This window comes from Bos grunniens, chromosome 16 (genome assembly GCF_055505025.1).
Source record: "Bos grunniens cultivar Pamir isolate PY7600 chromosome 16, Bosgru_T2T1.0, whole genome shotgun sequence".
Classification (NCBI taxonomy): Eukaryota; Metazoa; Chordata; class Mammalia; order Artiodactyla; family Bovidae; genus Bos; species Bos grunniens.
In genome coordinates, this window is record NC_141180.1 from 38,587,702 (window position 1) to 38,605,902 (window position 18,201).

Genomic DNA, 18,201 nt, shown 5'->3' on the forward strand with positions numbered 1-18,201 from the left:
ACTGTTCATTAGATTCTGTCCTCACAATCTCTGTTTAGCCTGAATATACTCTATATGGCCACTGCTTCCCTCAGCCTCAAGATACAGGTAAGTCAGCATCAGGCTGTTAATAATTGGGGAAAAAACAGAAAAGGAAAGTAACTTTCTCAAGGCTGTGGCCTAGTGCTTCCCTAGCCAGGTAGCTGCCCCTTGCTCTTCTAAAAGGAATGAGACACTTACCAGCTCTCCAAAGTGCTTCATGGCATACTCCAACACCCCAGCAGCTGCCTCTGGCTGCTGCAGCTTATTATTAATGCTGGGAAAACAAAAGGAAGCGGAGGTTATACTCAACATGTCGGAGGGTGGGAAGGGCAGGGTCGCTTGTGGGCAGATGGCTCACCAGCACGTTGGGGACAACGTCTTACAGAAGCAGAAAGAACATCAGTTACCTATTATATTACCACTGTGGCCTGATAATTTCATCTTGACCTCACACTCCTTATCTTGAAGGGGCCACATCTGGTGGACAGGAGGCCTCACCTGCCTGGGGCCCTTCCTCCAAGCAGCAGACTGACTGGTTTCCTCTCTGATATCAGACGTCAGGCAGCACACGTCTGTTTTTGAACTAAGAAACCCTGGCTCCAGAACCATCCCAACCAACACAACAGATGAGGTACCTCTGAACTTTTAGCTTTTATGTCTCAATGATAAGAATAACCAAAACAAATAGAAACCATCAGGCTCTGTGGGAGACACAGAAGTGGCCCTGAGGCTGGGTCATCCACGTCAATGACAGAGAACCCTGGGGCCTATGGCTGTGCAGCTGTCTCAACTGCTCACTGATGAGGTCCATGTCTTTCAAATCCAGATGCCCCCTTAGTCCCTCTCGCAAGACCGTGCTCTGCCTCTGAAGCAGGCTGTGAAGGGACCACATCCCAAGGCACTTGCCTGGTCTCTGGTGGAGAAATGTTTTTCATAACCACACACAACGCTGCTGATGTCATCCTAAGGGCAGTTGGGGCTGGAGGACTGTAACTATATTGGGGCAACTAGGCAGAAAAGCTGGAAGGCTTGCCGCCTGGAGTTGGTTCATCAGAGAGGCTGTGAAGACATTCTGAAATGGAGAGGAGCTGCAAGGCTCAGTCCCTAGTTCCAACAGGGAGGTAAAGAGCAGCTAACCCTACACTAAACATGAGCTTGAGTTATGGGAAGGAAGGAAGAGAGGGAGGGAGCAGGCCTGAGAAAACTATGGTATAATAATGACCGTGTCTGTTCACAGGTAGGGAGCAAAATGTGACAGACCAGCTTGGGAGTCCAGACTGGTTTAACAAGCTAGGATCTAATTTACTGCCCTAAGGACAAACTGTCTACTGGATTCAAATTAATTTTTAAGTGGTTTTGGGAAATTCCAGGATGTGGGTTCAACGTGGTAATATGGCAAGAGATTGGTGTTATAAAATACTATTTTTAAAAATTCAAATTCCACCACATTTCTTCCAATAAAACTGAGAGGTAACTGCCCAGAAATCTGATGAACTAGAAAAGTTAACATTTGTGAAAGTAATAATCGAATGCCTCATGTTTGCAAATCACATCTCAAACAATCTTTCCAATCTATTGCTCCTCTGACCTCATGCATCCCTGAGAGAGTGGGTAGGGAAGGGTATTATTAGGCCTGTTTTACTCCTGGGGAGACAGAGGCCTGGGAGGGCAGTGACTTTCCCCAAGGCCCACATGAACAGGGACAGTCTCCATACAACCTGAAGCAATCTTACTGTCTCCTTCACGGCATTCTTTAGGGAATCAAATGAAATAATGGATATGAAATTAAGCATATAAACAGGTTCTTATATGTGCTTCTTCCTTCATCTGTTTTTGTCCAAGGATAGAAGCTTCTGGAATTTTACTTATATGTTTGAGTACAGAAAAAACATATGTCTAATGTTCAGACTTTTTTTTTTTGGGGGGGGGGCTCCAAAATCACTGCAGATGGTGACTGCAGCCATGAAATTAAAAGACGCTTACTCCTTGGAAGAAAAGTTATGACCAACCTAGATAGCATATTCAAAAGCAGAGACATTACTTTGCCAACAAAGGCCCGTCTAGTCAAAGCTATGGTTTTTCCTGTGGTCATGTATGGATGTGAGAGTTGGACTGTGAAGAAAGCTGAGCATCGAAGAATTGATGCTTTTGAACTGTGGTGTTGGAGAAGACTCTTGAGAGCCCCTTGGACTTCAAGGAGATCCAACCAGTCCATTCTGAAGGAGATCAGCCCTGGGATTTCTTTGGAAGGAATGATGCTAAAGCTGAAACTCCAGTACTTTGGCCACCTCATGCGAAGAGTTGACTCACTGGAAAAGACTGATGCTGGGAGGGATTGGGGGCAGGAGGAGAAGGGGACGACAGAGGATGAGATGGCTGGATGGCATCACTGACTCAATGGACGTGAGTCTGAGTGAACTCCGGGAGATGGTGATGGACAGGGAGGCCTGGTGTGCTGCAATTCATGGGGTTGCAAAGAGTCGGACACGACTGAGCGACTGAACTGAACTGAACTGAATGTTCAGACTTGAGCCAGCACTAGGCAACCATCCATGCAAGTTCCATCTTGAACAGGACTATTCGAGTGGGCTCCAAGCTCAAGGTCTGTACAGAGGTGAAAGTAGCTGTACAGACACCCTTCTCCTTTACTTACAGGAGGAGACAGGTCACCTTGTGTGGAATCTACTGCACAGACTCTTTGGCGCTTCTGAGCAGGTCCCAAGCAAAGCACTGAACCTGAATGTTTTCCATAGCTTTCTGCTGCAGGATTCAGAAATATTTTTAATTTCAAAGTGATGCTGTAATGTCATGGTTTTCTTTAGGCAGCCCTGTGAGAGTTCAAAGCTGAGAATGAAAATCTGAGTCCGAAGGGACTCCCTCCACTGCATGCTCACTGTCAGGCAGTTTCCTATTCCTCTTGGCCTCAAAAGTCAAGTTCTTAACTTTGTTCTCACTTATGTGGGGCTGTGCAAACTGTATTAGTAATCAATACTACTGGGTATATATATTTGTGATCATCTAATTCCTTGAGCCCAAGTAAAGATTTGGCAGTATAAGAAGACAGGAAATAAGAAATCCAGTATATATTCTACATATTACTTATGATATATTATACTGGGCTTCTCTGGTAGCTCAGACGATAAAGAATCTGCCTGCAATGTGGGAGATCCATGTTCAATAGCTAGGTTGAGAAGATCCCCTGGAGAAATGAATGGCTACCCACTCCAGTATTCTTGCCTGGAGAATCCCATGGACAGAGGAGCCTGGCGGGCTACAGTCCATAGGGTCAGAAAGAGTCAGACACGACTGAGCGATTAACACTTTCATACTGAAATATGTAATATATCATATGTAACTATCTATAATGATATAGTCTATATACTACTTTGAGTCCTAATGTGGACTACTGGGATGGCCCTTGTAGGAATATAAAGTATTTTGATGAGAAAGATACGGAAAGTGTTCTTTGCCTGAACCAAAAAAAGTTAACTCTAAGAATCAGACATAAAAAGTCCAGGAGTTCTAAGAACTGTCTTCCAATCTCATGTTCTGGAACATATTCTATTTTCAAGATCAATTTATAAACATTACCAAAACTCGCCTTCCTCTGGGATAAAGCAACAAAAACAAAAGCAAGCGAAAGCCATTTCCCCCTTCACTCTCCTACTCATTATACATAAAAAGGAGAATTTTACAAGAAACTGATCAAAATCAGGAAGTTGTAACTAGAGACCTCAGAGGAGAAATACAGATTTTACCTTACTATTGCAATGACTTTGACCTACCTCCTCTAAGGACAGACCAACATAGCTTTGCAAATGTGACAAGAAAACTCATCACATGGCCCCAACTCCTTTAAGAGCAAGTTCAAATAAGACACCTGTATAGTACTTCCCACTTGAGTATGTGTGGAGGCAGGTGAGGATGCAGACAGAGCCCTGTGGGAAGGAGAGGGGTTGGGCTCATTGAGGACTTACTGACCAGCCCTCCATCAATGGTCAGGAAAACTGGGCATACAGCTTGACATGCAAGCTAAGCTCTTGTCCAACTGTAAGGACAGTCACTGAAAAACAACAACTTTGACTAAATGGACTAAAACATACCCATGAAAAAGGAGCGTGAGCAGAGAAAAAGGGTCCCTTTGATAAATTAAGTTCTGGTTTGAGGACCCGAAAGAAAGGAGACCGTATGCACCTACAGTCAACTGTTCAGAGAGGAGAGATTTCAAGTTAACTGGCTGTTCTCTCCCTGTTAATTTTCTCCTGTTTGCATTCTTCTTTCCCACAGAACTTTCTCCCTAATGCACCTCTCTCTTCTTTTCCCCCCAGGGAGTCTTCCACATGTGCCTGCAAGGCTGCTGGAGGACACAGTGCAGGGCTGAGGATCTGTAGATTCTCTCAGTGCTTCAGAGAGTCCGCCACCTTATTTAAGATCTTAACTTTTTATCCCTCCTCCACGGCTTCTGGCACTTCATCATGTGAGGCCAAGGATTTTAGCAACAACAAGATACCTAAATTTACTGAGAGCTCTGTAGGTGCCAGGCACTGTGCTGACTACTGCTGATCCATGATCTCTTAACCCTACGAAGTAGACACTACTATTAACATTTCCATTTTGCATAGAAAGAAGCTGTAGCCCCGAGGGCTATCCTTTCACTTCAAAACTGTACGTTTAAAAGGATCTCAAGTAATAACTAAGGGTACAGCTCTGCAGGAGGAGGAAAGTGTGTCAGCTGTCTACTCCCCGCATCAGTGGGCACCAAGCAAGTATATGTGAAGTAAGTGACTGAAAGCAGGGAACAGATGGAACCATACAGGACAGGAGCCCTACTGCACTTCACTTTAGCCTCCTCTCTCATACTGTGGTTGACACCCTGCTCTGACCCCTAAGCTGCCATTCCCTAGTTTTGTTTTTTTTTTTTTTTGGCTGCATCACCTACCCTCTGGGATCTTAGTTCCCCAAGGAGGTATTGAACCCGAGCCCTCTGGAAGCTGAAGTCGTAACCACTGGACTGCCAGGGAAGTCCCTCCCATTCCCTATTTTTGATTTCCCTTCAGAAGCCACTGCCTCCATGCCTCCCAGGAGGACAGTCCCCATGCAGCCACAGCGGATTTTTCTGGGGCGCTTGTTTGAGGCTGCCAGGCATATAGACAGAGTCCAGGCTGTGAAGTGGGGCATAAGTAAGCCTCCACGGAAATGCAGCAGTTCCCAGCTACTAAGTCCCCTGTTGCCTGCCTACTTGGGTGACACAAGACCATCCTTTGAGATACTCCCCGTTGAAACTCAGATGTGCTTTTATGACACTGAAGGGAGAGACAGTATGTGTGACTCACGTGCAGAGATCACCTTTGCTCAGAAGTCCCCCTGATGAGGAGCTCTCATTTACGGGGCAGCTGGGAGTCTTCCACAGCCTGTTCTATAAACGTTCCCGTGTGTACCCTGGAGTCTTTCCCTATTAACGCTGGAGGCTTATAAAGGGCAAACTGTTCAAAAATTAGCCCAACAGCAGAGGAATGCTTAACGACACAAACCAGACCTCACTGACGCTGGTTGGGCGGACAAACAAGTTTAGAGAGAGGGAGGCTTCGACAGTAATATGCCCACAACAACATAGAGATGACAGTCGACCACAGGGCCTATCTCCTCTCCATGCCCACTGAGGCCAGAAGGCTAAGATGGCTTAGCTGCTGTCTTCAGCATCAGTGTTGTGGTATATTTATATTTTACTTCATATCCCAGTGAGAAAAACCAGTTGAGGTTTCATATAGTTGCGAATCTATACAGCAAACAGAAGCTGCCTACCCACAGAATAAAACGCTGAGCCCACAAATGAACCTGGTGTTAGAAATACAATGAAGACAGGAAAACTCAATGAATTAGGATGTCAAGAAGGGAAAAGGCAATTATTCAGACATATTCACTCATTCATGCCCACCTCCCCTCTCCTATTCCAAGATTTAATTTTTATTAAAGGAAGCTGAGTTGAAGAGCTTGAAACTGGGAAAATTCACAAGTGAGGGAAGCACTTTCTAGAATTGAGTCAAATTAACAATAAGAAATGGCCTCATTGTCTTCTATACTACACAGATTACCCCAGGCATCTTTTCTTCACTATCTGAAAATCTCTTTCCAAATGTAGGGAAAGTGTGTAAGCGAGCAAGGAACTCAGGCATGAGGGAGCTTCTCACTGCCTTGGTGGGTTTCCTGTCAAGAGTGATGGATGAGAAGCGAGTGCTCGGTGCAGGGCCTGTCTGCTTTCCCATGACTCTCCCTTTTGAGCTCTTCCTCAGGGCTTTCCACAGGCAAGTGGCGACCAGTATCACTGAGGATGCTCCTGAACAAAGGGTAGATCATGAACTGCTCCAGGTTCTAACCCCAACTTGTTAGCAAACCAATAGGGGGGTCGCTGGCTCACCATCCAAATGCCATTCCTACCACTGGAAGGGAAACCTGAGGAACTCTATCGTCTCCTAAGTCACTGTTCCACAGGCTTCTGGACTGACGTCAAATCCAAAATCCTCTGGCCTGGGAATTCCTCCCGGTAGAGTTCATTTGGTCATCGACCCCATCTCTCAGCCTTGGTGACCTTTGGCTACTAAGAGCAAAGTGATGCAGGCGCACTCAACACTAGCCGGAACCCACAGCAAAGCCAGTCACACGAGGAGCGTCTGCAGTGGCATCTGGGGGACTACTCAGGCTTCCTGGTGCTCCTGTCAGGAATTTATGAGAATGTCATGCACTGGCTTCCCAAATGGCTCTGGGCCTTCTCTCTCCTGTCTATTTCTAGTGCAGACTACCGTCTGCATTTTATTTGGTTTCCTGTCAAGGAAGAATTCTCTGAATTCCCTCAGTGCTGGGCTGGTGACACGCAACACAGTTGACAAGGGACCTCGGCAGGTCTCGCTGAGGAGTTCGTGACCAGCCAAGTTGTGAGGCCAATGGGACCCATTTTATGCTGAATCAAGCTGTATCTTTCTTATTTCTCTCTTAGAACCAGTAGCTGCTTCAGACCATCCCTGTCACTTTTTCTAGCACCAAGATTCATCTCTGTGTCCAATGGGTGATTAGAAACACAACTGCTTGATTCCTGTACAGAGTCAGGAAGATCCAGGGTTTGTCGGGCCCTGCTATTATCATGAGGCAGCTCCCTGGGGCTCTGGGGAGCTCAAGGGGATGACAGTGCCTTTTTGAGCAGGACAGCAGTGAAGACAGAAGGCAAGGTAAGAACGTCTAAAATGCACGCCAGAGAAAGGCAGTGGGGCAGCTAAAAAGCAGGTGGCAGGGAGAGCAGAGGGAACCGGCAGGCGTTACAGTTCCCTCACTTAAAGTCACAGTCAGGTTGTGAAGATAGCACCCAGGATCTGGCAGGTCAAACTTTCCTTTCTTGCTCCAAGAACTTAGGAAAAGTAACTTTACTTCTCTTCTAAACATTAAAAAAGTGGAGGCTGGCCTTGTTAGAAGGTTTCAAAGCTGGGACATTTGGTGTCCCTGGAACTCTTGGGGGCCTAAGGCACGAAGACAAAAAGAATGTGATACAAGAGAGGTGGGCTGCCTCGGCATCAAATGGGCTCCTGACGCCTTACCCCAGAGTGGATTAAGGGTGAAGAGTTCTGACTTGTCTCCACTTTTTCCTTTGTCTGGTCACGGTATAAGTGACATGTCTGTCATAGTACCTAGAAGACTTGCCAGATCTGTATGTGAGAAAGTGGGACCTTAAAAATAAAAAAGACAGGACTTCTCTTTTGGCCCAGTGGTTAAGAATCCATCTATTTGGATAACAGTATGGTGATTTCTTAAAAAAAAAAAAAAAACAACTAAGAAGAAAACTACCATATGACCCAGCAATCCCACGACTGGGCATACACCCTGAGAAAATCATAACTGAAAAAGACAGATGCACCCCAGTGTTCACTGCAGCACTATTTACAGCAGCCAAGGGATGGAAGCAACCTAGATGTCTGTAACAGATGAGTGGATAAAGAGGTTGTGGTACATATATACAATGGAATAGTACTCAGCCATAGAAAGGAATGAATTGGAGTCAGTTCTAGTGAGGTGGATGAACTTAGAGCCTGTTATACAGAGTGAAGTAAGTCAGAAAAACAACTATCATGTATTAATGCATATATATGGAATCTAGAAAACTGGTACTGATGAACACATCTGCAGGATAGGAACAGAGACTCAGACACAGAGAAGAGACTTACAGACACTGCAGGGGCAGGAGAGGGTGGGATGAATTGAGAGAGTAGCATTAAAATATATACATTACTATAATGTAAAATAGATAGCTAATGGGAAGTTGCTGTATAACACAGGGAGCTCAACCCAGAGCTGTGTGACAACCAAGAGGGCTGGGATGAGGTGGGAGGGAGTTTCAAGAGGAAGGGTTCATATGTATACCTATGGCTGATTCATGCTGATGTATGGCAGAAACCAAATAACAGTATAAAGCAATTATCCCCCAATTTAAAAAATAAATAAATTTGAAGGAAACAAAAGAGAATCCACCTACCAATGCAGGGGGCACAGGTTTGGTCCCTGGTCCAGGGAGAGTCCACATGCCTCGGGGCAACCAAGCCCGGGTACCACATCTGCTGAGCCTGTGCACCACCACAAGAGAAGCTGCCTCGATGAGAAGCCTGCATACTGCAACTAGAGTAGTGCCTGTTCTCCACAACTGGGGAAAGCCCGTGCACAGCCAAAAATGAAAAGCAAAAAGAATTTAGAAGACAGAAGCTAACAAGTGCAGATTAGGGAAAGGAGAGAAAAAAATTCCTATCTTTTCAATTCTGGTGCATATGTGCTAAATTGCTTCAGTTGTGTCTGGCTCTTCCATGGGCTCTATGTAGCCCACCAGCCTCCTCTATCCATGGGATTCTCCAGGCAAGAATATTGGAGTGCGTTGCCGTGCCCTCCTCCAGGGGATCTTCCCAACCCAGAGATTGAACCCACGTCTCTTACATCTCCTGCATTGGTAGATGGGTTCTATGTCACTAGCATCACCTGGAAAGCCCCTTTCAATACTGGTAGCGGGAGGTGTGTGTGTGTGTGTCTGTGTCTGTGTATATATATATAAGACATTTTTTAATTTAAAAAATTGGAGTGGGAGTTCACGATATCAAAATGATACTTTTGCCTATGTATATTCTGTATAAATGCATATTTTAGACATAGTGCTAGTCAGAGTGATGATATAGTACTGTATTCTGCTTTTTTACATGACACAGGCATTTCCCACTTTATCCGGAGCCTTCACAAAAACTTTTTAACAGCTGTGTAAGAAAATGTCCTGCGCTGGATCTTATGTCTAAACCAGTCTCTTGGGCACACCCTTGTGGCCGGGTGAGAGCAGCACTAGCTAAGCCACCAAGGTGTGGCAGGAGCTCACAGGGGATTCGTCCTGCAGGTGTCTGTAGGCTTGCCCCTGGGAATCAGAGCAGCCACCCAGAGGATGGACACAGGGTCCAGCAATAAGCTGGACAAGCTGTCCCATTTCACTCATCACTTCCAGCATCCCCTGGCTGGATAAACGGGGCCTAAATGCCCTAGCACAACCAGCATGAGGCACTGAGAAGCCGCAGAGCCCTGGAGTGTCAAAGCACACGATTTGTGCTGGCCAGGTTTGCAACCCAGGGGCCTGTCAGAGGCGTGTTGTAAAAATGATGAATGGCTGTCACATTTCCAAGGCTCTGGCTGATTTAGGGAGCCACTGGCAGGCACATCACTCCCAGCATGTCAGCCAGTTAATTACTTCCAACTTTATCTTTCTTGTCAACACTTCTTGACAAATTGGCCATTATCTTTTTATTCTACAACAATGAGCACTGCTTCTTTTCTGGTGAGGCCTGGAGGATTTTCTCCTCCTTTCTGCTTCTTCATATCCAGAATGAAATGAAGAGATCTGAGAGAGAACATTAGGGAGAAGAAGCTGTCAGGGAAACAGAACAAAGTGGAGAGGGTTGACAGACGGAACCCAAAACTTATTTTCAACTACTTTGACTCAAAATAGAGGAGATATTTTGGGTAAAAATCCATCCTGATTTCTTGGCTGCTGCGTGTCCAAGAGCTCTGACTCAGGCTATTATGTGGATGAAGTTGGGAAACAAAAATTAAATGAACTGGCATCCAGGGACTTGGCAGCTCTGAACTCTCCTCACTTATAACTGTGTAAGGAGATGTGCCCTGGCCCTGTGCTCTGGTAGAGTGAGGCCACACTGTAGAAATACTGATGCCCGTCCTAGAATCGGGAAAAGGAAAATATGCCTACCTTCCTGGTAAGGAAGAGCTGACAGATGAGGACTACAACACACTAACTGAATCATCAAGATTTACAGCCAGTGAGATGTCGAAAAGAAGCTCGAGAGACCAATGGTGTCATCACTGACACTTTTCACTGTCACTGGGACAAACTGTCAGAGACGGCCATGGGGCACCCACTGTATTTCATCAGTTCTAAGATGCACTCTTAACATTTCTGAAATCATGATACAGCTTATGATTCAAGGTTTCAGAGTACCATGACCCAGCTTAATTGCCAGTAGTCTGCCCCTCATCATACAGGTACATAAAAATCAGAAGCACCTTTGCTAACTCACCATAAGAGTGGTCCCTTTAAATCTCTAGCCATTCCTGGGGATGAGCTAGATGCAGTGGAAGGGCAGAGGTTAACTACTAACCAACAGCAAGCTTTTCATTGTGTTCATGGGGTTGCTGAAGCTGAAGCTCCAATACTTTGGCCACCTGATGGGAAGAGCCGACTCACTTAAAAAGACCCTGATCCTGGGAAAGGTTGAGGGCAGGAGAAGGGGGTGACAGAGGATGAGATGGTTAGATGGCATCACTGACTCAATGGACATGAGTTTGAGCAAACTCTGGGAGATAGTGAAGGGTGGGGAAACCTGGCCTGCTTAAGTCCACAGGGTCACAAAGAGTCGGACACAACTTAGTGACTGAGTAACAACAGCAGCAGCACGCTGTGCCCTTTAGAATGGTCGTGGGTGCAATGGAAGACTCTCTTGTCTTTCTGGTCAGCTCTGGGAGAAACACCAGATCTCTGCCCTTTGTATAGCTCCTCACTGACAGCCAGCTTTCTGTACTGAAAGCAGTTTTCCTTGGAGTTTGTAAGATGCTCTACAGAGGCAAGCTGTTGTAAAGTGAACCTGTAAGAAGTCTTCAGAGTGGCCAGAAATAAATTTAAGCTCTACTGGTGACTGGTGAGGGACCTGGCCTCTTGGGTAACGGCTGGATGTAAGGGCATTAAAGAAAAAGATGGGTTGAGAAAGAAAGATACAATCTGTGCTCGTGCTCTGCCTACACTAGGGTTTCCTTCGTCTGCCCCCTCTTTGCTGCCTGGAGCTTTTCTACAGGGTACAGATTCCTAGAGGAACACTGGCACTTCTGAAGGCAGCATGAGTCCAGACATTTGGAATGTGTTTTTACCAAGAAGAGAGGAGCTTTGAGCAAATCCTCACCCCCTGGACAGAGTGTATTCTCTTCCAGCAGAGGTGCGGGAAAGAGAACAAGACTGTACCTTTTCAGGAAGCCAGGAAACAACTGTAAAGGCTAGGCTCATGCTTCCAAGCAACACAACAGACACCTTGGGAACACGTGTTTAGAGTTAAGACAGAGTGGGCTTGTTTGTCATCCAGCCTCTCGTCTGTAGGCTGTAAAGCCCAGTCACCCTCACCGTTAACTGGTTGCTCAGGCACAAACTGGCTCAATTTCTTTAACATTCTCAGAGAGTTACAGGCCATTTCCCGTTAGTGCTGCCTAAGTCAGGGAAGCTAAGGCCTAGCCAAGGGGACACTTCTCGGTCCCTGGGCAACTGCGCGTGGACTTGCCATCTCGTCCTGCACCCTGGCTGGGATCCGTCTCTGGTGAAGGGTGATTTTCTACAATTACAAGGTAATGTGCGTGTGATTACTCTTTGGAAACAAACAAGATCTGTTAGGTTCCTGGATTAATTATGGGGAACACAGCTGCTCAGATATACGACATGTTACTTTCTCTTTCACATGAACCTCTGCGTGTGGCCCCTTAGGCTGTGATGAGGATTAACTGACAGGCCAAAGCAGGGTCAGGCTATTGCATATGCCGTTCATATAGGCCTTCAGAATATACAGGAGAGGGGAAATCCCTACCCCAAATGCTCTGAGGCCCTCTCACTCATCTTCATATGTAACAAAAGAGGTTGCCACTGTTTGCTTTAGTCTCTAACTCTTTTGTGATCCTACAGACAGTAGCCCGCCACTCTCCTCTGTCCATGGAATTTTCTAGGCAAGAATACTGGAGTGGGTTGCCATTTCCTTCTCTGGGGAATCTTCCCCACCCAGGGATTGAAACTGTGTCTCCTGTATTGGCAGGCAGATTCTTGACCACTGAGCCACTGGGGGTGAGATGTGAATCCATGATTTCGAGAGATACAAAGTTATACAGTAAAGATGCTACTTTAAGTTATTGGTTAAAAAAGAAGAAGCCTGAACCAAATGATCCCAACTCTTTCAGTTCTCACTTTCTTTGATTCTATAACTAAAACCTATGGAAGAAAATGTTAAAGCAGGAGAGAAGACAATGCCCTGCAATGAAGAACTCACCATGATGACGACTGGCAATGACCATGGAGAGAGAGACTAAGCCTCCACAACACATGCTTATTTAGCGGGAGACAATCTTCTTCTGGGAAGTCATTCTTACAGTTGGCAAGTATCTCTTTTGTCCCAGCCTTTGTGCTGAGTGCTGGATGCTAGATCTACTGTGGTAGATAAACCACGGCAGGTCTCTGCTTTCACAGAGCTTACAGGTCAGGGAAGTAGATAAGCAAAATGCAAATGGAAATAGGTAAGCACCTGAAGAAGACAACGCACAAAGACGGAAAATAGATTTAAGTGGGCAGGGAGGTTTTTCTGATGAAATGATAATCCATCACCTAAATTAATACTACTTCAGATTTGCTAGATACGGACTATGTGTCAGACACAATTCAAAGTGTTTTATAGCTCATATAACTCAATAACAAAAAAACAAACAACCCAATTGAAAAATGGGCAGGAGACTTAAATAGAAATTTCTCCAAAGAAGACATACAGTGGCCAACAGGCACATGAAAAGATGCTCATTATTGCTGATTACTAGAGAAATGCAAGTCAAAACTACAACAGAGTGCCACCTCACACCAGTCAGAATGGCCATCATTAAAAAATCTACAAATAAAAAATGCTAGGGAGGGTTTAGAGAAAAGGGAACCCTCTCACACTGTTAGTGGGAAAGTAAATTGGTAAAGCCACCATGGAAAACAGTACGGAGGCTCCTCAAAAAACTAAAAATAGAGCTGCTATTTGATCCAGCAACCCCACTCCTGGGCATATATCCAGATGAAACTATAATTTGAAAAGATACAAGCACCGCTATGTTCATAGCACCACTATGCACAATAGCCAAGACATGGAAATAACCTAATCGTCTATCAACAAAGGAATGAATAAAGAATACATGTAATAGTGCATGCAATGGAATATTACTCAACCATAAAAGGGGATGGAATAACGCCGCCTGTAGCAACATGGGTGGACCTAGAGATGACCACACTAAGGGAAGTAAGAAGTCGCTCCATCATGTCCAACTCTTTGTGACCCATGGACTGTAGCTTGCCAGGCTCCTCTGTCCATGGAATTTTCCAGACAAGAATACTGGAGTGGGTTGCTATTTCCTTCTCTTAGAGGATCTTCCTGACCCAAGGATTGAACCTGGGTCTCCTGCACTGCAGACAGTCTCTTTACCATCTGAGCCACCATGGAAGCCCCAAGGAAAGTAAGAAAGAGAAATACAAATACAATATGATAACATGTATATATGGAATCTAAAATACAACACACATAAGTGGAAACAGACTCACAGACATAGAGAACAGACTTGTGGCTGCCAAGGGGAGGTTCTGGGGAAGGGAAAGATTGGGAGATTGGGAGTAGCAGATGCAACCTATTACATATGGGATGGATAAACGAGGTTCTACTGTATAGCACAGGGAGTGAGTGAAAGTCACTCAGTCGTGTCTTAACTCCTTGCGACCCCCATGGACAACACAGTCCCTGGAATTCTCCAGGCCAGCATACTGGAGTGGGTAGCCTCTCCCTTCTCCAGGGGATCTTCCCAACCCAGGCATCGAACCCAGGTCTCCCACATTGGGCACATTCTTTACCAGCTGAGCCACAAGGGAAGCCCAAGAATACTGGAGTGGATAGCCTATTCCTTCTCCAGCGGATCTTCCCAACCCAGGAATAGAACCGGAGTCTCCTGCATTATAGGCGGATTCTTTACCAACTGAGCTATGAGGGAAGCCCATATAGAACTGTAGTCTATATTCTGTGATAAACCATAATGGAAAAGAATATGAAAAAGAATACATATATGTATAACTGAGTCATTCTGCTATAAAGCAGAAAATAACACAGCGCTTTAATCAACTATATGTCAATCTAATTTAAAAAAGTGTTTTAGGGGCATTATCTATTTTTGAAGAAACTTTTGGACTGAAGTACAACATACAAGAAAGTATACACTTAATTGTACAGCTTGATAAATTATCACAAAGTGAAGTTACCATTATAACTACCAACCAAACCAAGTAACAGAACACACTGCCAGCACCGCAGAAGCACTCAAGCCTTTTCCCATCACAGCTTCCCTCCTCATCCTCAGAGGTAGCAACTATCTCACTCCTGACCCAACTCGTTAGTTTCACCAGGTTTTGAACTCTATATAAATACTCGTCATTACATTTACGAGATACATCCACGTTGCTGCATGCCATGGCAGCTTGTCTTTTTTTGCTGAATAGTCACTGTATGAACCCACCACAAGCGAACTATCTTACTGTCGATGGAGGTTTTAGGTTGTCCTCAGTTTGGGGCTACTGACGTTACCACAAACATTCCTGTTTGTGTCTTTGCTCCTATTTCCGTTGGGAACAAACCTCGCAGTAGAACTGCTGGGTTTCAGGGCATGTTCAGCTTCAGAAGCTACTGACAAATGGCCATTGTAAGTGGGAGGGTACAGGAATCTCAGACGCTCCACATGTTTGTAAACACTTGGGATTCAATGTTTCCCCTTTTAGCCATTTTGGCTGCTTTGTAAGTTGCATCTTATAGTTTTAAATTTGAGCTTCCATAATGACTAATGAGCTTGAGCAGTTTTTCATGTGTTGACCAGCCTTTTGGATATAATCTTTTGTGAAATAAGTCCTGTTCACATCTTGCGCCCATCTTTTTAACTGGCTGCTTTTTGTCTGTTTGTTTGACAAGAGTTCTATATATACTCTGGATATAGTACACACAGAGGAATGTACAGGAAATACCTCATTACCTTTACACTCTCTTCATGATGGTTTCCAGTGAAAAGAGATGACTCCCTATATTACATTTGATAAAGTTTTCCTTTATGGTTAGTGTTTTTCAAATCTTCTTTAAGAAATCTTTGCTTATCCCCCAAATGCTGAAAATAATCTCCTATGTTATCTTCTGGAAGTGCTCCTGTTTTCAGATTTATAATGTAAATCTCCAGAACTTGAGGTTTTGGGTGTGGTATGGGGTGAGGGCCAAGAACCTTTATCCCCCACGAGGCTAGGGAGTCGACTCAGCAGAGCTCACTCTTCTGTCATAAACCAAGAGCTCACAAATGTGCGGCTCTATCGCGGGACATTCACGTCTGCTCCATTTATCTGCTCGTCTACCCTGTGCCGATACCACATTGACCTAGTCACTGGCTGCAGCTTTAAGATAAATCTTGAACCCTAGTATGGTAATGCCTCCAAATTTATTTTTCTTTTTCAAAAATGCCTCAGCTATTTTTAATCTTTTGCTATATTTAACTTAGTCTTCACAAAAACCCTGCAAAACAAAGTAGTTATAATTTTAACTAACATTTTTTTGGGGGGCCACACTGTACGGCATGAAGCATCCTAGTTTCCCAACCAGAGACTGAACCTGGTCCCCTTGCAGTGGAAGCATGGAATCCTAACCACTGGACCATCAGGGAAGTCAGGAGTAGTTACAGTTTTTATCCCATTTCATAGAGTGGTCAACTCAGAGGTTAAGTTGCCCTGGGGTCATATAACTTATCAAGTGATGAGAGGGGATTAGAACCCAGATTTATCTGATTCTAGACCTAAGACTTAGAAGTCCTTCAGATACTGCTTCCTTAATCCTCAAGCCAGATGAGCCCTCCTGGGCATTTAATATGAATGCATTACAATGTTAAGAAATTCCAATGTTCTAAGCCACCAACTTCCAGTTAAAAATCTTGTTTGGCAACTACAAAGAGCCACTGTTCTGGTGAGACTCAAGAAAACAAAGCAAGAAGTAAAAGCTTCCTGGCTTTCTCCCACAGCCCCTGTCTCTGGAATACAAGGGCCTGGGGGCCCGGTGCCCCTCCACCCCTCCAGCTTTCATTCCAGCCACCACTCCTCTTCCTTCTCGCCCCCCATGCCACTCTTGACTACTTAGATTGTATAAGCCCAGGCTTTTCATACAGCTACACTTTGCCTCAGGATGTTCTCTCCAATCTCTGGCTACTTCTTCCTTAAAAAACAAAACAAAAATAAAAACAAAAACACCACAAACTCTGGGTATCGGGCTGTCCAGAACCTCATCTGGGTTGGGCATTCCCCCTCTGCTGTGTCCTCCACTCCAGCCTGTCAAAGAGCCCTGCAGTTCAGCTGTCTGTCTCTCCAACTAGCCTGTGAGACACATGAAGCTTCAAATTCCTAAAAGGGGTCAGAGACAGACTTTTTGTGCTAAGCGCTATAATTACATGGTAGCCTCTAAGAGGAGGCCTGAAAGAAATGGTTTCTGCTAAGTCCAGGGTGCACTCGTGGGTGCATGTGTGTGAGCTCAGTTGTGTCCGACTCTTTGAGACTCCATGGACTGTAGCCTGCCAGGCTCCTCTGTCCAAGGGATTTTCCAGGCAAGAATACTGGAATGGATAGCCATTCCCTTCTCTAGGAGATCTTTCAGACCCAGGGATCAAACCCACGTCTCCCGTGTCTCCTGCATTGGCAGGCAGATTCTTTATCACTGTGCCACGTGGGAAGCCCACACCCTAGGTATGAGAGGCAGTTACTAGGAGGCTTAGGGAAGAGGTGGCCATACCTTCTGTGATGCACCTGGGCTTTGTGCTGAGAAAGAAATAGGACTAAGTGGTAGATAGGTCAGGATTAAATGGCCACATGTAGAAAGGCAGCTGTGGCTCATTAGAAGATTTCAGAAGTAAAACATGACCATGAGCACACAATTCAACTAGGAACAAGGCAGGTTCTTCTGAGATGTATTCATTCAACAAACTGAGAGTCTGGCACTGAGGGTAGCTGTCCCTCCCTCACCAGTTAGGAAGCATGGTGTAAGAGCAGGCTGGGGCAGGAATACACTGAAAAACAAGGAGTCTCTCCAATAGGAACATTTTCAAGAAAACGAGATAGGAAGTCCACACACTGGGGTAGAAGGAAAGACCACCTCTAGGCCCTTCTGAGCTTTGGATTCCCCAGGCTGCTCAGATACCTCCAGTCCTTGGTGCCAGCCCAAGTGGCACAGCCAAGAATGTAAGATTGATTGATTGGTTGGTTGGTTTTTTTGGCTGTGCCCTGTGGCATGCAGGATCTTAGTTCTCTGACCAGGTATTAAACCCAAGCCCCCTATATTTGGAGCACAGAGTCTTAACCACTGGCCTGCCCGGGAAATCCCCATAAGCTTTATTTTTATAAACATCTTTCCCGGGAGCACCAAGCTGACCCTCTTTCACCACCAGAAAAATGGAGAAGTGGAAAAACTGTACAGTGTCCAACCCAGGTTTTTCATATTTTCTTAATTAATTTCCATTTCTTATGGCCACTTTGTTCACCGAACGGCAAAGAAAGGATTAAAAGCCTCTCAGAGAAGGGAAAACCACTCCAGTCTTCCACATTTGTTCTGGTTTTCTCTACTGGCTTAGCTGTACTCAAAACAAGGACTTATTTTTCCTTCTTTTAGAAATTCAGAATCTAGGACATTTAGGGTTGTGGATGTTTTGGAGAACAGATCTTCTGGCATGGGATATATGCCTAATTAGCTATTTTTCTCAAAGGAGCAGGGTGGGGGAGGGGGAGGATTGAGATTTGGGCAGTTTAGATAATTTAAGAAAATCTTCAAATAA

The 18,201-nt window shown here is 45.1% G+C and overlaps 1 protein-coding gene across 6 annotated transcripts in view; it reads right to left on the bottom strand.

Annotated features, from left to right (window-relative positions):
* MTOR (mechanistic target of rapamycin kinase) overlaps positions 1-18,201 on the bottom strand; it is a 123,744-nt gene that overhangs the window by 40,199 nt on the left and 65,344 nt on the right. For all 6 annotated transcript variants that reach the window (XM_086344468.1, XM_086344471.1, XM_086344469.1 and 3 more), the window contains one exon: positions 220-295. In XM_086344468.1, the coding sequence (XP_086200594.1) occupies positions 220-295 (76 nt within the window). The remainder of the gene's footprint in view (positions 1-219; positions 296-18,201) is intronic.